General features: G+C 39.6%; 1 protein-coding gene across 1 annotated transcript; it reads left to right on the forward strand.

Moving 5' to 3' along the window:
* LOC139715858 (rab-like protein 2A) lies at positions 1 to 27,146 on the forward strand. The gene is made up of 8 exons (XM_071627391.1): positions 1 to 108; positions 7,420 to 7,449; positions 11,103 to 11,182; positions 16,519 to 16,598; positions 17,303 to 17,414; positions 22,766 to 22,863; positions 24,099 to 24,182; positions 27,039 to 27,146. The coding sequence occupies exons 1-8, from the start codon at positions 2 to 4 to the stop codon at positions 27,144 to 27,146; spliced, it is 699 nt and encodes a 232-aa protein (XP_071483492.1). The 5' UTR covers position 1.

Consider the following 27,146-nt stretch of genomic DNA (forward strand, 5'->3'; position numbering starts at 1 on the left):
GATGGCGAACCATGCGAAGTCGCCGACAGTCCCGGAAGGGGACGGTAAATTAGCCGAAAATGGTGTGAAGATTATATGCCTAGGAGACTCAGCTGTTGGTAAATCAAAGTGAGTATCGCTCTGCCATTTTTATTCATCCATTGTATATTAGAGTGACGAAGAAATTCAATCTCTACAGATAGATAACGGTTGCCATTCGTGCGTTGCTAATCACGCTATCACGGATGAAATGCATTGTCCATACCCATACGCATACTCCCATTCATTGCACTGCACTGCCACTGGAATTTTCTACCGGTCTTTATACTCCGCTGCTCGCTTACTGCTGCTGCCTGTGTGGTGGTAGCCAGCAGTGGCAATAGAGATGTGGCCCTTGTCTTGTCCTTGCGAGACCTTGGCTTTGCCATTCCATTGAGTCATTCGCTGCTAGTGTAGTAGGCCTAGGTCTAGTAATTTACTAGAACCTAGTGATATTTGTGATAATTTGTTTTAGAGTCTAGCTAGATCTCGTACCGAATTAATAACATACTGCTAGAATTCTAGTAAAAGTTGTTACTAATGATGTTACGTTTAGTCCAGTTTACCTGTCCTAGACGGAGATGTTATTGTCAGTCACTTGCGGAAGTATTTTTAGTTTTTCTGTCTCTCATAATAAAGTGGCCTTAATGCACTTTCAAGCCCTATATTATCGGTACCGGGTACCTCATTCCCTGTGTGCGTGTGCCAAGGTGATATCCCGTGAACCACGCACTGAGCAGCCGGTAAGCTGCTCTTGTTGTTTGGAACGCCGTTTGACAAGTGATTACGTCAAGTCTAAAGCTGTCCTCACCCTGCGATTTTGACTCATCAAACACTGCGCCATATTGCGTGTCTTTGCTATCCACTGCAGTCAGAGTGCAGGATTATCGAGCTTTGCTTAAATTACGTTTAACATTACAATGTTCTTGCAGAAAATTGCTATGGCCATGGTGCAAAGTGTGAAGATGTCTGCGTTACAGTAGACCTCTACCAGTCAGTAGCTTCCATTTTTGATCATCCTAGCTAGCTAGTCACATCTTTTAAATTAGATACGCAAATACGGTATTTTAATGTCTCCTTCATCCGTCTGCTGCCAACACAATGCGTGCAAACCACCTGTCGCAGGCCGGAGAGGCTTGTGTGTATGTGTACTGCCTCTGTGTGTGTGTGTATGTGTGTGTACTTAAAGTTATAATGGCTGCCTGTAAATCGGTAACTGTGCAGACAGAAGCAGACCGGTGGATCGGTGGATATTTTGTTGATTTTTTTGTTTGTTCATTATTTAACAAAATAATTTCGCCAAGGACAGTTCAATAGATATATGCCCTCTGCAATAAGTTACTGTAAAAGTGGATATTTTCGCGCGACTAATTTTTCGCGCTTGGCCGGGTGAGAAGATTTTTGTGTGTTTTTAATTCCACGGAATCAAGACATCAACCACTGGAACGTATGGCATGCAAAAATATTCACGTGCTTTTATTTTCGCGCTAGTTTCTGGTTGCGCGAAATGCGCGAAAATTTCAACACCGCGAAAATTTCCACTTTTACAGTAATTAGTGATCCCCTGCAAAGGAGTATCCACTCATTTAAAATCATGAATGAAGGACAAAAGTTTACGACTGTTGAGTTGCACTGGGTGCCATGCATGCACAGCATCCTGTCTCTGCTCGATCATACCGCGCAGGGAAGGGTATTAGAGCATCGGTGTGGCGTACTGTAAGTGCTTTCATTACGCACATGTATCGACACATCCAGCGCAAGATGAGATCCCACACACCCGCCTGCAGAACTGGAACACTAACTATACACAGCCCTGTCGCTGTACACAACGTGACAGGGCTGTACGTGCGCTGTGCATGCACCACATAGAGTTCTGTGGCGTGTGCCACAAGCAGCAATCCTGTTAACTAACTACTGTAAAAGTGGTTTCTTTCGCGGTGGTTTTATTTTCGCGCTTTGAGGTTGAACCGCGAATTTAACATCACGCGAAAATGTTTTGAACTCGTCGCTTGTACAATGCTATCATTACCGACTGCGAATTTAAACACACGCGAAAAAGTCCGCACCGATGGAAACCGCAAAAGTTTCTGTACGCGAAAGAAACCACTTTTACAGTACATGTAGCATGACTATTGGTGGTCACATCTGGCCTTATCATATTGTAAATTGCATGCCCCAGCCATGGGGATGATTGAAGTGTGAATGGAATGTTTTGATACAGAACATGGGACTTTTGATTGGGCAAACATTCACACCTCGGCTAAAAGAGTAAACATTCTCATTCTTCATCAGATCAGATCTAGAATTAGAATGCTATAACAAAACAAATGTACCAACTGCTGCTGTGTTCATGCATGCAAATTATGAAAGGACTGACTACTGTAGATCTCGATCTAGTAGTATTCTGCACATCATGTCCTACTTTGCATTATGAAGATTATTACAGTGTTCTATGGCATTGTATGGTCCTTCTTGGCTTCTTTTTAGTCAACTTTTGTTTTCTTTGAGCGCTGTTGCTGCCAGGGAACCCAGTCAAGAGTAACTAGAATCGTAGAGTATCGTAGGGATTGCTATTTCTCATCTCTGTTTTAACATCTTGTAATCACTTAAGTGAGCAAAACACTAACACACCTACCCAGATGGTTCCTTACAAAATCTTGGGCAGTTAATGTTTACCTCCTGATTTGAAAGGTGTCTGTATTTCAGATAGATGTGATACCTTTCTTCCTTTAGTACAAAAAAACCCCCACAAAAACACTAGAAGCCCTAAATAAAGTGGGAATAAGTTAAATTGTGGGATCAACTCAAGGTATTTCAGGATGGGTAAGGATGAGAGATGGCGTTAATGCCTCATTAGGCAAAGCCTTGAATTATCTGCCCACAGTGATCTGTGTGGTATACTACCATCAGTCTGTAGTACAAATGTACAAGTACATGGTATCTGTGCTCAATTCTGTTTTAGTATGTGTACCGTAGCTACAGTTTAAACATGTCTTATGAGATAAAAAAGCCACTTGTGCATATTCTACAGATGAAAATACCTTTTAAACCAGGTATCACTACTGTAACATAGCATGAGAATAATTTGTGTTGAAGAAGGAAGTCATATTAAAGTAAATTAGCACATGAAACATCACATGTTTATATTCATTGTAAGTAGTTTTGGCTTATAAAACTCTTGGACATTTACTGAGATTTAATGCGTACATGTGTACACACAGTATTATTTCATGGCGGAATATGAGTTTGTGAAAGTAAAGTTAATAATTGCAATGAGGTGATATACATGTAAGTTAGAGATATGTGTACATGATGGGGGAGCCTGTGAGTGAGATGGATAGATACTGGTACAGCTGTACTGAGGAAGGTAAATGACTTTACTTTCAGTGTAAATGCCTGCATCATTTCCAATGAATACTCGAAATCAGTCATAGTAGTCTTGTGTCACTAAAGTGTCTTTCACATTTTTGCTTTTATATATATGTTCAGTTTCTCCTGTTTTCAAAATGCTTAGAACTGTCCAAGGGGTGGTTGTACACTATAATGTGTGTCCTTTCACCTTTCATGCTCTGATGTTTCAACACAATTTTGAATAGACCCTAGGTTTCTTTTTTCTTGAAATGCGGGCAGATACAGTCTTTGAGATGTAGATGGACTAATTAACAAAGAGTTCAGTGAACTTTTACCTTGGTTGTAAAAGAACAGGAAGGAAAGAAACATGTACACATTACTTCGTTGACATGCTAGGGACAAAAGGTCAAAGGTCATAGGTTCTGGTATAGAAACGCCTTTGTCTAGAGCTGTAACTTGAATAGAGTCTAGTATTTGTTACATAGACTAGAAGTAAAAACAAATGCAATTGAGTTAGTTTCTTTGTGCAAAAAGATCAGAGGTCAGAGGGGAAAACCTCAAAATCAGTGAAGTCTATCAATTACAATGTACAATACATGTATACAGCTGTATATGTAAATGAGCGCCATTTGTATGACAGAATATAGAGATTGCAATTGTGTAAGAGGGCCGAAGCATCTAAGCTGACTTTGTGCTGCAACAATGTATTGTTCACTTTTGTTGTATTTCCCATTACTACATTATGAAGTGCAGAAATAGCAGGTAATTTTTTTTTTTTTAAAATAGGCAGTACTTCAGAAAAATTATGTTGCCTTCAAAGTATGCTGTAGGCAGAGCAACATCATGCAAGAAACTTTTTTCTATCAAGGCACTAATTTGTTACTGCATGGCAATCATTTGTGTGTCTGACAGGTGACATACATGTAAACTGCACAAACACCTTCATGGTCTCATTACTACTCAAATGACTATCTAAAGATGTCTCAAGAATGCTTAAGTTGGAAGCTATTTTTTTTTTTAATGTCAGAACGAACTCTCCTTGAGTTGGCTGATAATTGCTCACCATCATAAGGTCAGACTTCTTTGTTTTCATGCTGTTAAAGTGTGTGGGCGTCCATGGCTAGTCTTGTTTTCTGATTTTCATTTCCTTCACCTTTTCTCATGCAGTGATGAATGAAATCCTTCTGGAACTATTTGTAAGTTGGCAATTTCTGTAGCCATGAGGACTTGATTTGTTGTTAAAAGCCATACCATTACTCAGTTTTTTCTTTTTGTTTGTTTAATTCTATACTTCAGTAAAGAAGCAGTGATAAAAAATCTCTCCAGGACCACAAATCTTTCTTTTGCAGTATGCAGTTGATACCGTAGTTTGTGCCAAGCTTTACAGCAGGTGTATATAGAATAAGAATGGTATTGTTTGAAATAACATGTTGAAACAAAAAGATGACTTGGCTTTGATCAGTGAAAATCCTTCGTATGGGATTTCTATTTCAAATCTCCGTACTGTAAAAGTAGAAATTTTCGCAATGTTGAAATTTTCGCGCATTTCGCGCAACCAGAAGCTAGCGCGAAAATAAAGGCATGCAAATATTTTTGCTTGCCATATGTTCCAGTAGTTGGTGTCCTGTTTCCGCAAAATTAAAAACAGTTGAAACTCTTTTTATCCGGCTGAGCGCAAAAAAAAATTAGTCGTGTGTAAAAATCCACTTTTACAGTATTCTGCACAAAATTACCCATCTAAGTGAAGCTCAGAAGAAAAGGATTTGTGATATAATGATTAGCCAATCATTTATGAACTTGTCAATTCATTGTTCGAGAAATGTTAATGAATGCACCATGAAATGAACTGTGTGTTTGATACTTGTCCAGTATGGTTTGATAATGATGAATCTAATGTCGCCTAGCACATGAGAATGGGAGCCACTGAACAAATACATTTGTAATTTTGAATGCTGCCGATCATTGAGCATATGTGACCAGTATCACATGAATTTCTGGACTGCCAACAAAGCTGCTCATCTCCCGCCGATTGCATGGCCTTCTCCACGCATGTCGGGGTGCCATTATGCATCAGGCATTTGAAACGGAAGCAGTTTCCATGGAGCCACACGCTTTGTTCCACATTGCCTTCCTCGCGTGGCCGATCTTTCTCCCTCTCTCTCTGTCTGTGTCTGCTGATTCAATTTGAGCTTTTCATTCCTCTTAACTTCAATACCCGGAGGTTGTGGGGGGACTCTGTCTATCAAATGCCATGCACTGTTTGTTCAAGTTCACACATCCCTGCATTCGCAAGAGCACACAATGAATTGATGGATGATTCAAGCCTGGACTGAAAGGTGTTGCTCAACTTTTTGGAAATCCCCTTCCAGTCACCTCTTTTTCCACCATTGAACGCCCCCACCCCACCGGCTGTTACCAAAATATCGAGTATGGGGTGCAGTTACAAAAGTTACAGTTGCAGTTATCAAATATTAGATTTAGCCCCCCCCCCCCCCATCCAAGTTCTACAAATGAGGAAGAAACTAAGTTCTCAGGTTTTTTTTTTTCAGTTTCTCTAAATGCCAAAGGTATCTTGCAGATGCCTCAAGTGACTGATTTGATTACTTCTCTGTGTCTTACGTTTCTTCAATGACCATTGCAGCTGATTTGATTACTTCACTGTGACTTTCGTTTCTCAGATGACCGTTGCAGCTGCCCAGAAAGAAACTGCAATGAAGATTTTTTTATTTTTGGTAGCAACGATCTACTAAAGAGTAAATGCTCCTCCATAATTTTGTTCTTTTAAAATGCAAGTCCCCATATATAACATTGTACTTGCCATGTACGTATCTCTTCCACAGTCTTTTTTTTTTCCAGAGTGGTAACACATGGTTTATTATTGTTGCCTAAATGAAAATTAGCTACCTACAGTAATTTTTTTTTGTTTTTGTTTTAATGAGAGGGGGGGACTATCAAGAAAGAAGAAAGCTTGAACTTGTGATATTTTTTTTTTCTCTGAGAGTAAAGAATAAAATACTGTACTCTCTTAACACTTACATTTCCTCTGACATTTTCACTGAGCTAGTCCACGAAGGCAGCCTCACACTTTCCCCAGCGGCAAGCTGAAATATTGATTGAGGAGGGAATGGGATCAGCTTTGGAGAGTGAGCGTGCAGCATTTAAACTCTGCACTCTTGAATATTTCTCTGTGTGTGATTGTTGGATGTTGATCAGTGTGTACATGTGTCCCGATGTGCTTTAATTTGTTGTGCTATCAAAAGAGGACTCCCAGACCAGTTAAGAGTTAGCCTAAAAAGAAAGAGCAAAATTTGACAAGCACAATAGTGAAAATCTGATCAATGTTGAACAGACATTGGGAAGTTATGAAATTGTGAGCTTGCACTAATTTTCACAAAAGGTTTTAGGACAGGTAGAATGAGTATACATGATGTACTACTATCAGTCAATGATGTCATTGCCGCACAACTTATTACATTGTTTGTACATCTACCAGTATGAAATCTTCAAATTTACAGTTTATTTATTTATCTATTTTTTTTTTCTTATATGCAATTAAACCATGTCTCGGTCTCAAATCCTGGAATGTATCTGACTGATCATTGTTTTGAAGTTATTCAGCCAGGAATTACATGTGTGTTATTTGCTACACTTTTGTAACACAAGAAATGAATGTTCATCATTTTTTTCCCCTCTCTCTCACATGTAAATAGAAAATTGTGAAGTAATGATATCAGCCCACTCATTTACATTTCATGTCAACTGTTCAAGAACTGTTTTGCAAAAATTAGGAAATCCCTCAAATTTCTCATAGAGCCGAATTAGATGAAATTTTCAGTGTTGTGCTGGTACCACTCTTTCTATTCAGTCAGATTTTCACCTGGACTAGAATTCCCATTTACATGGCATGGCCTGTTCACTGATATATTGTCTTCAGTGGTTTTTGATGTTGATATTATCAAGGTTTTCCATTGTGATGAATAGAATCATGATTATTGTACCCTGTGAATATTTGTCATTATTAACCTCCTCTCTCTTTTATTATTGTTTCAGATTGGTGGAGCGGTTTCTCATGGACGGATAGTATCCTTTGCAGAAATGATGTCTACTTTGTAGTGCAAAGGAATACTCTGTGTATTAGCAGACATGATATTTTGTGTCTTGTTGAAAAAACAGAATGGTATACCAAAATCTAAACCCCCCAAACATAGTAAACATGTACATAGTTTATGGCTGTCTGTATTCCAAAGTAACATCAGCTCATTGGCATCAGAATTTTGGTAATCGTAATAAATGTTAGATAAATGCAGCCAAACAAGTATGAACATTGAAGACCTTAAATGAAATGATTTTCTCATCTACCCTTTGAAATACCGAAAAGAAGTAGTCCAAATCATTCATGATAAAAAGGATACCACTCTAAACGGTGGAATTGTGGTTTCTTGGACTGGTTGCATTGTAGGTCTTAATTTGTCTCTGAAATGAAGGCATACCCTATTGAAAGCTGAACTTGGGCTATGGAAAAAGAATTATGACAGTCACTGAGCTTCAGCATTTCAGCTCCATCAAAAAGGGGCATTTGTACTAAAAAAAAAAAAAAAAAATGGGAATGGGAATAAATGCAATTGTTCAATGTATCATATGCACCACCAGAAAATTGGAATATTCATGTTTTTGTTTTTGTTTTTTTGCTTGCTTGCTTACATACTTGCTGTTTTCTAGCAACTTCCGATGAACAAAATGTGTGCAAATATATCAGTGTGATACTCCTCACATTAGAAACCTAGGACACATTGTGCATGCTTCATTGTGGTTTTAAGTTGATTGGAACTGAAATATGCATACTATGGTACACAAGTGCACTAGGCTGATGGAAGCATAAAATTTTTGTTCTTGTCTAAAACGATATAAAAACTAGAGAATGGTAATGCTGTGTGAATGAGGAAGTGGGTCATTACATGCCAAAATGTAGTCCTCTGTGTCTTTTTCAAACTACTGTACCCTTGCCATCAAAATTAGATTTCATCATATGAAGTGGTGGCACATGGTCATCATCAAATTTGTGATGAGGTTCATGTTGTGTATTCTCCATGCCCCCTTCCCCTCCCTTTGGTATTATTGTGGGAGAGAAGATCTAATGCTTTATTCACTATTGATGGGTATCTTTGTTCCCTGTAGTCCAATACCACCACTTAATCTACAATTGTACCTTGAGGGTCTTGTATCTCGCTCATACATGGTGCGAGTAGATTAAAGTTCTTAAGTGAAAATGTGAGAACTTCAATTTCCGTAATACTATGTGCGTATGATTAAACCTTGTGTACTATTAACTCTAAAAGCATTTGTGTGTGATCTAACTGAGGTACAGTACATGTACCGGGTATTTCTTCGCTTCTTCCAAAGTCATAACTTTTTATTTTCATCGAGTGAAAACTATGTAAAATTTCATGAGGAGGTACTAGAATAGCACTAGCAGTATCATGCTGAGAGGTCTTCATCCTTCTTAAAATGAATACAACAAACAAGAACAGACACTAATGAAACATCAAAATCTAACTGGAATGAAGATTAAATTCAAGTTTGTCCTGTGTGGGCAATTTCAAAGCTGAAAACAACAACAAAGACGACAACACGGGATATCAATTTCACTTAAGATGGATGTAATCTCTCTTAAGTGCAAATATCGTTTGAAGGACAATGTTCTCAGAGAAAGAAGGAGGGTTGTGTAGGGGAACTAATTTTGTAGTGGCATGATGTCTATATTCTTCTTGGCCTGCCATGGGCAGTGCTCATAGACTGGGGGCAATGACAATCAACCAGTTGTCATAATGCATCGCAATGCCTGTAACTTCCCTGTCATCATCTGCTCCTTACAGACGTTAAGTAGCCATTAGAAGCAGAGCCATTAAGTACATGCTGCCGGGAGGCATGTTATTATTGATATTATGTTTCTATTTATAATACTGTGTGGCCTCCTCATCAACAGTACATACAATAGAATGTGCTCTATATTTTGCTGCACTACCATGCAATACAAGAGGTGCTGAACTACATGTACTAATGTTACACAATATATGATCAGCATCAATACCTCACTCCTGAGCAATGTGATATACATGTGATGGATAGATACATGGATAGATAAATGGATAAATAATATATTGAGATACATACAAGTATATAACATGTAAAGATTAAAACATTGTAGGCCACTACTGCAGAAAGATTGAGTGAAAATACAGAGACAGCAAAAGTTAATAAAACAACAAGAAAACCAATAGCTTATATTGCCTGAAAAGACATAACAACGGTCCATTCAGATTCTGCGTACTGTAAAACGAAGAATGTTTGCGTGCATTTTAATTTCGCGAGAGCCAAGATTCGTGAAATTAAAATGCACGCGAAAGTTTTTGTCTACACTGTATGCATGGAATGCAAATGGCAGTTCGCGAAAATTTCATGCAGCAAAAAAGGCCATCGGCTCCAATTCGCGAAAAATTCATGCTGCGAATATATCATGTTTTACAGTATTAATATTATTGTGTCAGTCAATGAAAACTCTGATTAAACAGGATCCTTGTATCAGTGGAAATTGATGAATCAGTTATCCTTGTAGCTACCTTGAATGTGCATCATGTTTTTATGAAGGTATGTACACATTTGTTAATTATTCGAATGGAAAAAGAAATGTGAAAATGGTCAGTATTTTCTCAAAGCTGTATACCACAAATACTTCGAATTTCAACTGCAGGAAACACATACAGTATATGATTTATTTCTATCTTCTTTATTATTTTGTTGTTATAAATTGGCTGTCATAGGAATTTCCTGAATGTAGTTGAAATTCTTGCCAGTAATGTGAATACATTTTTTTTTAGTTACTGTGAAACCAGAATTTTTTTGTGTGCAATTTCAATTTTTCGAATTTTTCGTCAAGATTCGTGAAATTAGAATGCACGCCAAAGTTCTTGTCTTCAGTATGCATTGAATGCCAGTGGCAATTTGCACAGATTTCATGCTGTGATAAAGGCCATCGGCTCTCAATTTGCGAAAATTCTATGACATGAATATTTCTGGTTTTCCTGTGGCAGACTGCAAATTTAGGGTGTAAGCCCTCGTAAAAATATGTATCCGGTATGTAATATGACCTGTGCACACTGCATACCTACGTAAAATGCACGGTTCTATGACATTTGCTCCTGTGACAATTGCTCCCATGAAATATCTGCACACTAAACCAAACTTAAATTCTACACACAGACATAACCCTGACCCCCATCCTAATCCTCTCATCAAACTAAACCTAAAACCCTATCACAACGTTAACCCTAGCCCTAAGTCCTTGGAGAAAATAAGACTGGAGCAATTGTAGTAGGTCGTGTCGCCATAATGTGGTTCTGTGACATTTGCTCCTGCGACAATTGCTCCCATGAAATATCTGCACACTACTTAATAGCCAAACATAAATTCCACACGCAAATATAACCCTGACCCTTATCCTAATGCAAAGATACACTTAACTAGGAAGAGTGTGAATCTGTGCCTGAAGGTTATACCTTGAAAAGGTTACACCTTGAAAAGGTTACACCTTGTGCGTTGGTAAAATCCACACGTCATACAACTGTAACTTTGTTAAGAGGGAGGCGATAAGATGACATTTTGAAGGGATGAAGACACAATGTACCATATTTTCTGTTTTCCTTAACCAAGGTTTTTTTTCCCCACCTTTCTTCCAGCCAACCACAGCAGCTGTCCACATTTGCTTTAACACTATTTAGGTATAACACGAAAGTAGGTGGCAAAGAAATTGTAGTCGGTGAGTACAGCTAGACTTCTTTTTATTCTGATTTTTCTTCCATTCATCCTCTAGAGGGATGGTACAGTTTTGGTTTCTGGTGTGTAGGTTTTCAACTTTGTGTGTGTGTGTGTGTGTGTGTGTGTGTGTGTGTGTGTGTGTTTGTGAGATAATGAGAAACCTCGTATGAAATAATGAAAGAACATGTAATTCTTCTTTCTTCAAAGTTTATTTGATGAAAATTGGTTTTGAAATGGCCGAGATATCCAAACAAAGTGATCCTAATAAAATGCGACAGGCCACAACTTTTATGAGGATTGCTTTGTTTTACCTTGTTTTTGGATATCTCAGTCATTTCAGATCTGATTTTCATCAGATAAACTTTCAATTCCTTGTAGAAATTTATGCTCTTCCACATTTCACAGAGTGGTTTCTAAATATCTCGCAAAATCTTAAAAGCTGAATCTTCACCCAACCAATACTATACCATCCCTTTAACCTCAATTCAAGACTGCTTACTAGTGGTACTTTGGAGGACTATTGATCTGTACAATATTTTTCAGATGTTGGTGTTTGATACTTCCTAAGGTATGCAAGTAGTTTCATTTCTTACAGCAGTTAGGATTTCTTAGAGTAGTAAGCCTGAATATTTCTTGGGGAAATGTGGCGATGCTTTGATTTGTGATGCTGAAATGATGGAAGATTACTGTAGATTATGGCTACTGTACATGTTACTACAGTAGATTATCGACTGAATTTTCTGGCCTTATGCATTCTATAGAAAGCTGTTGAAAAAGTGGAACTGTTACTCAGGTGTTTATTGTATTATCATAGCACTCTGTGACTGAGTCCAAGTTTGTGAAATCATGAGTTCCTTGTCACGATCATATGAATATATATATATTACATGTTTACAAGTAATGTAACTTAGACAAGAATGTTGTAGCAAAACAAAACAACAACAAACACAGCAAAGGTCAGATTTATGACTTATTGTCAATATGTAACCAGAATATGATGCTAGTTGCACATACATATTTCCTGTTGATATCATGCAACATATACTGTATGTATATTATGCAATATTTTGGGTTTTTTTTATTTATGGGACTTTGGCGAGTTGACAGATTTTTGCTTTTCTGACAACTGGCAATAATGTAGCCCCTCACAACACACATATGTGTCTCAAAGTTGAGAAAATGCCAATTCTTCTCATGAAAGATGATCAATATAAAACTTCTTTCTCATTCTGCCAATATGGTTCACAATCATGAATTCAACCGCTTGCAAAAAATTGTCTTCAAAGTCTCCATTTGCAAAATGTTAAATACCTGTGAAAATTTGTGCCATTTGTATGTATACAGTATACAGTCTGTAGTGAGGAAAAGAAGCTTTTGTTCTGCCTATGCCCACAAGTGAGAGAACAGTGTATGTGGAAGTATGCATAATGTGCCTTTCTGAAGAAAAAAAAAAGAAAAAATAAACTCAGCCACCATCTCCTAAAGGCAACTTATGATCACCGTTTAAGGGCTATCCACAGACGTTAAGAGCAGGGCGTGCTCATGCATCGTGCTTCTAGCTCTGCATTATTGATCCACTCTGATGTCTGTGATGGACTCACTTCACAGCATCAATGCTCTTGTCTGTGCCAGAGCCTGGTGATAACAGGGTACTAAGAAGGTCAAAAAGAAGGAAGGATGTACACGGCGTACTAAAACTAATCACGAGTAGATTGATTTTTAAAAACATGTGCACCATGTGGAGGCAATTGGTGATCACTCGAGGGTGTAATCTTTCCAAAAATACTTGATTCGGTTGGTTGATTCTGATTTCGTTTGGCCATGGGTGTATATTCATTCTCCTCAGAAGCACATATTGAGTGGAGTGGGGGGTAATGTTATGCCTCATGTAATGATTTCCCTGCAACTTGCACAATAGTTCTGTACGGTATGAAAGAGTGCATTTCATATGTTCAGAGATCTATAGAAAGGGGCATTTAAGGGTAAAGAGCTTTGCAAATGTTTGCATCAGACTAGCACTTTACAGCTACCGTGACCATGTGCTTTTCTCAGTCTTCCAAAGTCCAGTGAGAGGTCCATACATTTTAATTTCAGCTGCTGAGGTTGAAGATCATCAATTAAGCTCATAAACTTTCTGGGGAATTTTAGTGAAGGTCAAATGTCAAGAACAATGAGATACACTGTGTACTCTAGTACTCTTTTCATGTTCCGTATTTTTCTAACACCATGCTTCATTATGCGTGGATGTTAGAACTGATGTAATGGAATCATTATTATGAATAAACATGAATAAACCCTAAACTTCAAAGCCTCTTTCCTTAAAGTAAATACTTTTCCCAGAGTGTGTACATTCTTTTCATTATTTAGATAGGTTGGAACATCCATTTGTATGATCAATTAAAGCTTACCGTCTGCTCAATTCAGAATCTGCCCTTTGCTAAAGTTCCATGTTTGGTGATGTTTTGTTGGTTTTGTGATGCAGGATCACACAGGTGTGTTTTTTATGCTTGTAATGACTTCAAATGTTTGAACAGTAATGCAGGTGTGTACACTCCGCCACCAATGTGTCTGTGATGGAGTTCAGCTTTTATGTAGCTATTGCACAAACCTGGCAAGTGTTCCACCCATGGTGTGATACAAACATGGTTACCTAGGTACCAGAAAACAAATTGGGTAGATTTGGCAGTTGGCATCATCCTGGATATCACTGTTTCAGACTCAGTGGAGGTTTCAGACTGGCAAATGAGCTGTTTGGTAAAAAAAAAAAACCCAAAACAAAACACCCAACCAACCAACCAAACAAACAAGAGAACAAACAAATGAGTAAGAAATGTGTTTCATGCTAATTTCCTGTCTGAAAATAAACTAGAATTTTATTTGTTTCTGAAATGCACTGCTCTAAATTTCTCAAATCATACTTGGCCAACTCTGGTCTGAGAATTGTCTTCCAGTCCAGATTTGTGCAATAATCAGAGCATGTTTGCAATCTGAACAGTTTTAATGTCTGAACCCAAAGAAGCAGTTGAATGGTCTCTTTCAAAGTGTACATGCATTTCGATACAATGTATGTGATTATCTTTTACTGGGTACTTGCTCTAGTAACTGAGTGCTGAGTTTCATGTTTTGTTTGACAGCTGACAAACTGTGTGACACAGAACCTGTCGTATTGAAATATCATTTGAATGCGAGAAGACTCAGTGCAGTCTGTGAACAGCAAGTCAAGTCTATATTACATGATGAGAAACATGTTTCAGAGACATGGTAACAAACGAGAATTGTGACAGTCTGAAACCCCCTCAAAGTCAGTGCATTGTGGATGAGGGAGTGATCGCAGCGAGCTTAATAGGTAGGTACACGTGTACAAATTGTAGATGGGGGGGGGGGGGGGGAGGAAAAAGAAATGCATGCAATGAATTGGTGTGCAGCATCAAATTACCGTGGCACAAAGTGGTTGTTGCCGTGCATTATTCAGCGCCCTTGTGCCATCCATTATTAGATGACAGTAACTCTCTCTCTTCCCACAGCTCATTCCCCGCCAATCCTCGGTGGTGATGGCTGATGTTGTGATGCAAGCTCTAGAAGGATATTCTCCCAGTAGGCTTTAGTTGACTTGTAATCTACTCAGCATATTGCTTCTGTTTGGTTGCATTTAACCAACATTTTTTTCCCCCTCCCACGTAGCGAAATCACCCATATCCTGTATCAAGTTTTAGAGTGTGCCAATGGCAAATTAGATTTTACACCTTTGCATTGGTGTATCCTTTGCATTTTAAGTAGTCTTTTAATTCTGTTGTTTATTGTACAAGATGACTGTGAGTGATTTCCTTGATTTTTATGTGAAAACATCATGTGGTTGTGAAAATCCGCAACTTTTACAAGTCTTTCTTTTATTAGTGGAAAGATGAGCAGCAAAGAAAATGGGATTCCATCGGGAGTCGAACCCGAGACCTCCGGATTGCTAGACCGGTGCTCTACTGACTAGAAAGCCCTAGTTCAGTATTCGTCCCAGAAACCCTTAATTCTCAATGTTCGGGTGGTCAGAAGCTATAGCAGTGTGTTTGTGTGTGACACACACGCACACACGTAAACCTGGCATAAACCAGAAGGATAATTCAACTTGGGGATAAATGCGAGGGATCACCGAAGTGATGCAGCTTTTTGAGTTTGTAACAAATAAAGACAGAATAAATTGACCAGAAAGAATATAAATTATTAGTGGAAAGATGAGCTTTCTCAGATATGATGATGACATTTTTAAACTTGTTAACTTGATTTTTGCTTTAAGTGATGTATTCCGTACATAAAAGCATAAGTCATCTCTCAAACAAAGTGAACATGAAACTGCTTATGAGACATGATTGCCTTTGTATGGTTACAACAGTGTACATGTCTTGATATTATTTTCTCTGTGTGCCCCACGTTGCCATGGTATCCGAGAATCCACGGTTTCAGTCGATGAGATTTAGCTGGTTTCATACCATACGTTTGTGGCTGTAATGAATGGTTCTATATGCTTGGCTACACTGCATCTCACAGAGAGGTTGAAATAATTCATGATGTAAAAGGAATACTATTGATGTAGGGATCTATTTTTTTTTCTATGTGAAACTCATGTTTTCAGCATCATGACGGCCCAGTACAGAACTCGTATAGTGATTCATATATAAGTACTCTTGATAGATAACATACCCCTGTCAGTCAGTGAAATTGCAATTCATCATACATGGATAGAGTGCTCTTCGACAAACAATTATCATTGTTTGTTTGTTTTTTTTCACCAGCACATGAGGGAATTGGCGAAGGGGAGGGAATTGGCGAGGGGGGGGGGGGGTGAGATGACATGACTGTGTAATGAATCTAGGAGTTGTGATGTGCTGTATGTAAGAGCCTGACATGCTGTAAATATCATTCTCAGTTCTCCTAGCAACCAGTGGTGGCGCCATTAGTAATGCTACCTGTCATGTACCGGTGTACCGCATCAAAATGAGTGAGATGTTCTCTAGTAAATGGGAATCTCCCATTGATTATCAGACGTCAGGTTTTACTCCACTGTCCTTGTATAAGTGAGGGCTTTTTTTTTCTATTGTTATAAAGGAATGAAGTGATGTCGAGCTAGCGTGGATTTTCAGGAGTTGAGGGAGTTGAGGGAGTTGAGGAGAGAGGGAGTGAGTTGTTGATATTGTCTACTGGCTGAATGGCTATGCAAGATTTGTTGTCTTGCGAAGTAAGCTGGCTTGCTCCAAATCTTGGACTACTTATGCGTTCACGAGCAAAATGTATATGACAGTCCTGTTTGATATTCGTACTTGTACAAGTTTTTCTTCCCACCCCCTACAGATTTCTGGGATACCGCAGGTCAGGAGCGTTTCAGCAGCATGCACCCATCATATTACCACCAAGCACACGCCTGTATACTGGTGAGTCTGTAGTCTTGTTCACACCCACTAGAAAGTAATGGTCTTTTAAGATCAATATTTGCAACTCGATGCAAACAAAACAAAACAAAACAAAACAAAACAAAACAAAACAAAATCTATCAATTCTTGTGTGTGGAGGGAAAAGAAATTAACACTTTTGATGCGCATCTAGATGCAAAAGTCACTGGAGCTTCATTAAAAAAAAACAAACACAAAATTTTGATAATATGCCCCTTGCAGTGTGTAATACCAGCACATTAAAAAAACCTAGATTTTATTATCTTTTTTTAATCCCAGAATGCAACTTGCCACATGAGGTCTGTACACTCTGGTTCCCAGAGTCACGTTACAGTCATTGTTTCGTCATTCACTTCACTCGTGCATCGCAATGAGCAGGCTTATAGTATAAACTCGGTGAAGTTGTCCACATGCCTACACCGAAAAATGGGCAAATGATGCTGACCCCTCGTGGTTTGCCTCAGATGACTAGTAATAGTCAGCAAATGACATCAGTCAGGGTACATTGTGAATTTGATATGAAGAGGAGGAAGAGGGACACAATGTATCACTGTTACTATAATATGGTAGAGAAAAATTACGTTTTGTTCATGCATTCAAATTATGCATAGAAAGGATGATGTGATTTGTCGATATTGCAGTATTATTGTAAAAATTGACTGATTTTTGGTTCCCATTCTTGCCAGGTCTTTGATGTCACAAGAAAGGTGACCTACAAGAACCTGTCACAGTGGTACAAGGAGCTGAGGGAATACAGATCTGAAATCCCATGCCTATTAGCTGCCAATAAAATTGATGGTGAGAGCCAGTGTGATTGTAGCTACCTCTGTATAGTGTTGAGCTTGCATAACATTTTCATTACTAGAGAAGCACTCTGAGAGCGCAGACCTCCGCCAAGCATGCAGCTCATTTCCATTACTGATCTTGTTCTTCCATAGATATATCAGTGATTTCCACCCATACATACTTTTACTATAGCATGCTGAAAGTGTTTATAATAGTGTGCTGAAAGTCTCCCGATTTCCCAATATAGAAGCCTTTGTTACATCATAAACCCTCAGCTGCACAACGCGCCTTACCCTAGCAGAAACTAGAGCACACACTTTAGTGCGCGCATGCAAACCTCAAATACGCGCAGCCTGAACTCCCAAGTTCATTGACCCTACCTGCCAAAATATCAAAAATCCTTCATAAATTCCCCCAAAATTGTCGGATCACTACCAAAAGTTAATCGTTTGTTACTTGTGTCATTTTCAACCTTTCCTGCAAGTTTCATCCCAATCCGTTATCTACAGACAGACAAACGAACAAACGAACGAACGAACGAACGAACGTACGAACGAACGAACGAACGAATGATCGAATGAACGAAAAAAACCAATGGTATTAAACGAAAACATAACCTCCTCCCTTGGTGGAGGTAACAAGTACATTTTTTGGGTCTGACATTACTCAAAAGTGTTTAGTATGAGATGAGATTAGATGATATTGGATATATCTAATATCTTCAGTGATGAGTGGTAAAGAGAGGGGATGGTGAAAACAACAAGTATGGGTCATGTCTTATCCTCGCTCCATCCCCCCCCTCCACCCCACCCCCCACTACACGTATCGCACGATGAAAAGTCAACGTTGAATTCCCTTTCATTTACTTGCATTTTGTAACTACACTGTTTAGTTTTCTTCAGCAAGAATGCATGATCTTTTAGTGTTTGCCCAACTGCCACGCCAAGCATATTCTCTCTCTTTTGTTTTTCCTGTGGACTTAAGAGTTAATTTTTGTCCACGGACGAGTTGAGTTCATATCATACTCTCCTTCCCTCTGTCAACGGAGTCCAGAGTTAATTTTTGTCCACACTGTCATCGAGTTTCACATGTCGACGAACAGAATTGCCATAAATTTCTCTGAATCGATGATGACCAGATGGCCCAAGTGTTTACTCCAAGACATAATACTTGACTTTGTGACAGGCATATTGTAAAGATAACGGGTCCCTCGTACACACTGTATCCCAGCTACTGTGCAATGAAGCAAACTTCATCCGTTTTCTCGTTACAAAGTGTAGATTGGCTTGAAATTTGTCATTTATTTTAGCGCCTCTGTTCTGATGATGTCTTGATGCCTGTCTGTCTGTGGCGTTTCTTCTTTCTGCCACAACAAGAAAATAAATTGAATGATCGTCAAATTAAATCATCAAGGGTTGAGTATGACGTGGCAACAAGAGATCAATAAATTTTGGAGAACTTTGCTCATATTGCAGTAGTCACAGGTCAAAGAGCAGTTTATAAAATTGGCCTTTTTTCCTCCATTTGATTATGTACCTGGAAAGAGTGCAGTGGATCGGTAGATGTATTTCGTGGGCAAAATTTTGTGAAGGCCAGGGGGGTGTTTCATCAACGTTTGTCAGCGCTGACAACTTGAATCACCATAGTAACAGTCAGGGACCAGAGCATCTCAGCCAATCAAAACCAAGGATTTAGCTGAAATTGTCAACTGTCAGCACTGACAAACGTTGATGAAACGCCTTTCAGCAATCAGAGGCCGACAGTTACACTTAAAACTTTCACTTTTAAACTGTCCAGTCCCAAAAAACCTAATTCATGTTTTTATGCCTCCGCCACGAAGTGGTGCCGGAGGCATTATGTTTTCGGGTTGTCCGTCCGTCCGTACGTCCGTCTGTACGTCTGTACGTCCGTCCGTCCGCTTTCGTTTACGCGATAACTTGAGTAATATTTACTGGAATTTTACCAAACTTGGTTCAAGTATGAAGTATGATAAGGCAATTATTTTATTAGATTTTGGGTGAAATCGGCTAAAGGTCAAAGGTCAAAGGTCAAGGTCAAATCATGAAATTGTATCCGTTTACACGATAACTCAAGACTGGATAGAGCAAATTTCACCAAACTCTCTTGGAGGATGATGTATGATGGGACAATTACTTGATTAGTTTTTAAGTGAAATCGGACAGAGGTCAAAGGTCAAAGGTCAAGGTCAAATCCTAAAATTTATCTGTTTACATGATAACTCAAAACTGGATGAAGCAGCTTTCACCAAACTTGGTCCAAGGATGATGTATGATGGGACAATTAGGTTCAGTAGATTTTAATGACATTGGCAAGAGGTCAAAGGTCAAAAGGTCAAGGTCAAATGCTACAAATGTTGCAATTTCCCCCATATCTATGCAATGCCCAAAGGTATTTTCTTGAACTTGGTGTGGACATGTACTACTGCATAAAGATTCTCCAATGAGAGTTTCATGTCATAAGGTCGAAGGTCAAAAGGTCAAAGGTTAGGTGAAAATGTTGCAATATCACTTTTCTCGCAAATGGTTCAATGTACATTGTATCTTCGTGGAACTTGGTACATACACATGTACTGATTGGCAGGGATTATCTAGGGAGTTTAGGGGTCATTGGTCAATAGTCAGGGGTCAAAGGTCAAGGTCATCTCAAAATTTTACTATTTCCCTCATATACTAGTATGTATGCAATGCTTGCATTATTAGTTTCAAAACTTAATACATGCATTACCAAATGGAGATTCTCTGGGAAATTTCCAGCCAGAAGGTCAAAGGTCAAAGGTTAAGGGTCAAAGGCCAGGTTTGAATGCCCCCCCCCCCCAAAAAAAAAAAAAAAAAAAAATCCATGTTGTACCGTCATTACACTCTTTCTTCATACCTTGGAAATTACTCAGTGCATAAACTTATAAAAAGGCCTGTCAGAATTCAAGTAAAAATTCTCAATTCCCCAAATATGTGTACCTGCACTCTTAGAAAATTAAAGCAAACCCAGTTGAAGACATTTCTGACAAACCTGTCATTTCAATATTTTGCCAGTTATGTGAAACTGTCATGGATCACACATTGTGAAGACATTGTACTATACGCCTATTGGGAGAATATCATGCATTATGGCGGAGGCATCAGTCGCCATAGCGACATTTCTAGTTTTGTTCTGTGTCTTTATATCAAAACTTTTACTATTTATTAGTGATATTTCATGAAATAGAGAACAAACATTTTCTTTCATTCTGAGCCTTTTGTTGTTCATATATAAATTAGGGGGTGTTTGTGTCTTTCTGATGTTGTACAGAGATTTAATGGATATATCCAGTCCCATCTAATCTTTCCCCAATATGATATATGCAGTAAATCCAGAGCTGCCAATTTAAGGATTACGAGATAATAATGACTGATGTACCTCTATCCCAGGACTTTGGTGGATCAGTGCTAGATATACGTAGAAGCTTTTTGTTTACATCATCAGCTTCCAGCTATGTGGTGCCTCCCCCGAGCAGAGCATGTGCTTTAGAGGGCTTATGCAAACCTCAAATATATGCAAATTGAACTCCCAAGTTCATTGACCCTATACAATAAGCATGCCAAAAGGTCAAAATTCCATTAGAAATTCATGCAAATTCCCTGCTCACTACCAAATTTTAATCATCTGTTCCTTGTGTCATTATGAACTTTTCATGTAAGTTCCATCCAAATCTGTTCTCAACTTTTTGAGTTATTTAGCACACAAACAAACAAATGGCGATGAAAACATAACTCCTTTCTTGGCGGAGGTAATTACCTCATATGACCATGTACATTGTGAGATTTAATCAAGTGATGGACTGAATTAATTTTATACTGGAATACAGTGCATAACAGTTGAAACACAAGTTGACATTTACATAGGTGGGATGGAAGGGCAAGGGACAACATTGTGGGACCAGATATAATCTCATGAGGCTAGGCCCTAGGGATAACAATGAAGTGCAATATATAATAAAAGGACAATGCTTGAAAATGTTGACAGGAGGTACAGTTGTATGTTATAATGGTATATTTTGTGATGTTTTTATTGTGCTCAAATTTTGTGTGTCGACAGCTACTAGTATGTATTTCTGACGTAAACAGCTCCCACATAGATATTTATTTCTTCCTGCAACACAAAATGTGTTGCTCATCGAAACTCGGGTCGGGAATCACTCTGTTTTCTTCTGAAAAGTGATAATATTTCTTTCTCACTCTGTCAATGTGGTTTGCATCAATCGCACATTCAAACATGCGAGAAAATGTCTCACAGGTCCCAGTTTGCAAAATATTATACACACGAAATATATGGCATACAGTACCTATCAGACAGCTGGTCAGATTCCATAGGAAAAAGGGAAAAATGTCTGAAGGAAGCTGTAAAGAAGCCAGAAAGCTGCTAATTTGTAAGATTTCAATGACCTCTCCTATATAGTTATCAGTTTGGTTTTACTTCAGGGGCTTCTGCACAATTAAAGCAAAACCGAAAATGTCACTTTTTTTTTTGTTGTATCTGTTGGCCACATAAAACTAGAAGGAAAACATGCAGTATTCCCGTAATCATGCAAGATGACAGAATTGCGAGCAAAGCCTGACGTCATTTGCAGCCTTTGAATCACTAATGCACATTCGGAAAGGTCAAGTGCTGAGAACTTGCCCCAAAAGGAAGCCAGAGGCTGTATGTTTTCTGTCTGTTCGTCTGTCTTCCTGTCCCAGATTTCCCCTACACAATTTAAAAAAAAGGGGGAAAAATAAGAAAAACCCAGTATGGCAGGACTTCTTGTTAACTAGCCCACCAGGGGGGCATTTCATGAAGCATTTTGTCCGACAAAGTTGTCGGACAAATTTGCTCTAAGCCAGTCAGATGCAAGGATTTCAGTACCTTGTAACAGTTTGTCAGAAAAATATCCGACCGTACTGCTTCATGAAATGCCCCCAGGAATGCTACCTCAGATCTACCAGCACTGAATTTGAGTGTTGGTCTAGTCAATGTGTCGGAACTCTGTCTAGAGATATGTCATTTTCTAGCCCATGCTATATTCAAAAGGGGATGAAGGTCAATCTATTGAGGTCGAAGGTCAAGATAAAGCAACTTCATCCAATGCAAATGGAGGGCCCTACTTGTAAGGGACCACAGCTGTTGTTTGAGGAGGCGAAGGCATCCAAGTAGAATGAATGCTGCAGTTGATTTTTCTGTAAATACGAGAGACTCTGTTCGTTTTTGAAATCCTTCATTGGGATATCATCGAAGGGTAGAATTTTAGAATGGCATGTGGTGAACTTTGGAATCTCATTTTGAGCAGAACATACCATGATCCTATCCCTACTTATCTCTTCCCCACACAGTTGACTACAAGATCACGCAGAAGAACTTCAACTTCTCCAAGAAACATAGTTTACCTTTCTTCTTTGTGTCGGCAGCGGATGGCACTAATGTCGTGAAGGTTAGTTACATGTGCAGCTTGTGTACATATGTAACAGATATGTGTTTCCTCTTACCAAATGAGTGTGAATATAACTGCAAGAAATGCTGTTCATGGTCAAACTCCATTTTGAACAAGTAGCCATATTGACCAAATTTCACAAGTGTAGTTCAAATGTAGTCTGCGAATCATGCAAATTTTTTTCTGCGTAAATGTGCATGGTAGATCATGTATGGGAGCAGACATTCAATTTTTGATTATGTTTGCATATGTTTTAGTCCCTGGACTAAATCTAAACCATGGAATTGATTTAAAAAAAAACAACAACAACAAGAAACACCTTTGTGAATTCTAGCCAATAAATCTGTGAAAATTAATGTTTAACCCCTCAACACATTCCCCTGTAATCATACACACATACACACACACACACACACACACACATGCATGCCCTTGCATTGAGTTCTCTATGCCTTCATTTTGGCAGAGATGGAGAGACTCGAGATAATATCCACTTGATAATCTCATACAATCCCTCTAGGACTACATGTAGTTGGGGGCGCTGTGGCATAATGGATATGACTCCCAACTCCCATTCGGAGGACCCGAGTTCGATTCCCGCCCAGTGCTTACATCCTTGGACAAGATGTTTTTACCCACTATGTCCCTCTCAACCCAGGTGTATAAATGGGTACCTAGTAACGCTGGGGTAATAATGATGGCAGGGCCCTCTGGTAGAACAGTGACAACACTGAAGAGACTCCCTGGATAAACGAGACCTTATCATTATTGTTATAAGAGCCTTATGTCGTCAGACTCATCTCCTACTTGAGGTGCCACAAACTCATAATTCTGGGGTGATCAATTATTACTATATGCTGGTCTATTCCTATTGAATGAACTCCCACAATACATGACTCTGTCCACTCCTAGTAACTTTTAAGATTTTACTCAAAACCCGGTTGTCTAGAGAGGCATTTTTGTACAATTGTAAATGTTTCCTTTTTTCCTCTTTTCATATCTCTCTTCAAAGATATCTTATCTGCCTTTCTCTGCACCTTGAGCATGTACATACGTACACGTGTATTTACGATGGATCCCAGCACATTACAAGTTTTCATATCATATCATCATTATTATTATGAACCATCTCAAGCTATTATTACTAGTAAAGAACATTGACTCCTCTTCAAAACATTCATGAGACTCTGTGCGTGGTGACAAAGAGGATCGTGTTTCACCTTTGACCCCTACAGCTTTTCCGTGAAGCCATCAAAGTAGCTGTGTCTTACAAGGAGAACCCGACGGACTTCATGGACGAGATCATGCAGGAGCTGGAGGTAACTTGAGCCGATTTACAGTCCTCCCATTTTCTCTAGTGTTTTGTCTTCCGTTTCTTGCAGAGTGCATATTTATGTGTGATGTACACACTGACCTAAGAACAGGCACTTGTAATTATATAAAGATGATATGCATATTCTGTCCACAACACTGGTGTGATTTGCGAAGTGCAAATTTGAGGTCATGTCTTTATTTAATTAGATATCTTGTATCCACTCCACCCATCTCCCAGGCAAAGAACTGACTCTAGTTTTGATAATTTTCTAGACATATTTGGTTTCTTTGTAAATATTTCCCTTCAAATCAGGTACCATATATCCTCTTGTATGTACCCATGTTCACCGGGAACTCACTCTTTTGGAATCCAAGATATTTGAAAATTAAAAAATGAGCCCTCTTTCCCACCTGTTCAGAGAAAGCCCAAGGGGGCATTTCATGAAGCATTTTGGTCAGATATTCATTCTGACAAATTTGCTCTCCGCCAATAAGATGCAAAGATTTCAGTAGCTTATCAGAAAAAAAAAAAATCTGACAAAATGCTTCATGAAATGCCCCCCCCCCCCCCCCAGGTTGTGTTGCATCAGAAGTGGACACATGTAGCATTTCACATGACAATTACTATTTCAAATGTCATACACTTCATGTTTGGTAGTCTATGTGATTCTGAGATTACCTTTCTATACTTCATTTCAACCCTAAGCTACTGTACAAGCTGTTATTAGCTCACCTGAGCCAAAGGCTCAAGTGAGCTATTGCGATCGCCCTTCGTCCGGCGTCCGTCGTGCGTCGTGCGTCGTGCGTCGTCCGTCGTCCGTCGTCCGTCGTCCGTCGTCCGTCGTGCGTCGTGCGTAAACTTTTTACATTTTCATCTTCTTCTTGAAAACCCCATGACCGATTTTCATCAAACTTGGCAGGTAGCATCCCTAGGGGGTTAGGAACTCAATTTGTTAAAATGGGCACCATGCCCCACCCAGGGGGCCCCCAGAGGGGCCCAAACCCCCCAAAATTAAGGAATCTGTAAAAATCTTCTTCTCTAGAACCAGAAGTGATAGAGCTAAGTTAATACTATGAGTTAGTACATTGATGACTGTAGTATCAAGTTTGTTCATGGCAGAATCAGGGGTGCCCCCCTTGGGACCCAGGGGAGGGGGGGGGGGTGGGGAAGGGTTCTAATGGGGCCTAAATTGTACATTTTCATCTTCTTCTTGAGAACTCCATGACCCATTTTCACCAAACTTGGCAGGTAGCATCCCTAGGGGGTTAGGAACTCCATTTGTTAAAATGGGCACCATGACCCACCCAGGGGGCCCCCAGGGGGCCCAAACCCCCCAAAATTAAGGAATCCGCAAAAATCTTCTTCTCTAGAACCAGAAGTGATAGAGCTAGGTTAATACTATGAGTTAGCACATTGATGACTGTAGTTTCAAGTTTGTTCATGGCAGAATCAGGGGTGCCCCCCTTGGGACCCAAGGGGGGGGGGGGGAGGGGGGGTGAGGAGGGGTCCTAATGGGGCCTAAATTGTACATTTTTATCTTCTTCTTGAGAACCCCATGACCCATTTTCACCAAACTTGGCAGGTAGCATCCCTAGGGGGTTAGGATCTCAATTTGTTAAAATGGGCACCATGCCCCGCCCAGGGGGCCCCCAGGGGGCCCAAACCCCCCAAATGAAGGAATCTTTAAAAATCTTCTCTAGAATCAGAAGTTATAGAGCTGAGATAATACTATGAGTGAGTACATTAATGACTGTAGTTTCAAGTTTGTTCATAGGAGATCCAGGGGTGCCCCTCTTGGGGGTAGGGGGGGGGGGGGTGGTTGGAAGGGTCCAAATGGGGGCCTGAATTGTACATTTTCATCTTCTTCCTGAAAACCTCATAATGGATTTTTGTCAAACTTGGCAGGTAGCATCCCTAGGTGGTCAGGATCTCAATTTATCAAACTGGGCACCATGCCCCACCCAGAGGGCCCCAGGAGGCCCCAATTCCCCCAAATTAAGGAATCTTGAAAAAATTGGGCCCTTATTGTACATTTTCATCTTCCACTTGAGAATGCCTCGTCAAATTTTGGTAGAGCTGTGAATAATTTAGATTAGTGACTGCGTGAAAGGTGAACTTGCGATACTCAGGTGAGCGCTAGACCCGCGGGTCTCTTGTTTTTGCAAGGGTTTGATTTTTGGGAATTTTGCAAATCACTGTTGGACCACGAATTTAACAAGATCACATGAAAATGTCACCATGCACTGGGAGCATAGAGCACTAATGATAGCTTCAGTGTCAATTGGCAGGCACATCATCTCACAAAAATGTCTGTGTCCTCATTCGTGAAAATATCTGTAAGGCCCCAGTCACATATAAACACGGATCCTCACGGATCTACACGATGATCCAGGGAGTTCCGAGATAGTTTCGCCCCGATGGAGCGTCGATGAGCGTCGATATGACTGTACACATGGTATCGACACGGCAGCTACACGGATCAACATGGCAGCTACACGGCAGCCACACAGACCACCCCAGATCGCTCTGCCAACACGGCAGTCCCCGGATGACGCCGGATGTGTTTGACCTCCCGGATGTCCAAGGATGTCCAAGGTGTCAACACGGATCTCTCCCCGGATCACCCCACATCAGATCCGGGGTGATCCGGCATGTCTATGTGACTTTGGCTTATAAAGTGGAAATAACAGTTTATACAGTATTGTGTGTGTGTGTGTGTATTTGTTTGTTTGTTTTTTCGTTGAAGGGCTTAGGTTGGGTCTGCACAAGCAGCAAGCTTAAGGACCATTGGTACATAGATCTGTTTACATGTCCTCTTTGGCTCATTCTCTCTCTGTTGTTCTGTCATCAATTTGTACAGGGCATGGAGGACCTAAAGCTCTCACCAGACAGCGGCCTCGATTCAGCCACAAACTCAGAGGGCAAGGAGAACGGAAGTGCCAATGATGCTCCCTCCACATCGTCGTGA

This window comes from Diadema antillarum, unplaced genomic scaffold (assembly GCF_040938485.1).
Source record: "Diadema antillarum isolate AM-2024a unplaced genomic scaffold, OU_Dant_1.0 scf00000057, whole genome shotgun sequence".
Lineage (NCBI taxonomy): Eukaryota > Metazoa > Echinodermata > Echinoidea > Diadematoida > Diadematidae > Diadema > Diadema antillarum.

Excerpts from the sequence above, each read along its gene's own strand:
- LOC139715858 (XM_071627391.1), top strand. The coding sequence starts at position 2 with ATGGCGAACCATGCGAAGTCGCCGACAGTCCCGGAAGGGGACGGTAAA. Across the intron at positions 109-7,419 it reads TCAGCTGTTGGTAAATCAAA|ATTGGTGGAGCGGTTTCTCA; the intron begins GTGAGTATCGCT and ends TTATTGTTTCAG. Across the intron at positions 16,599-17,302 it reads AAGCACACGCCTGTATACTG|GTCTTTGATGTCACAAGAAA; the intron begins GTGAGTCTGTAG and ends CATTCTTGCCAG.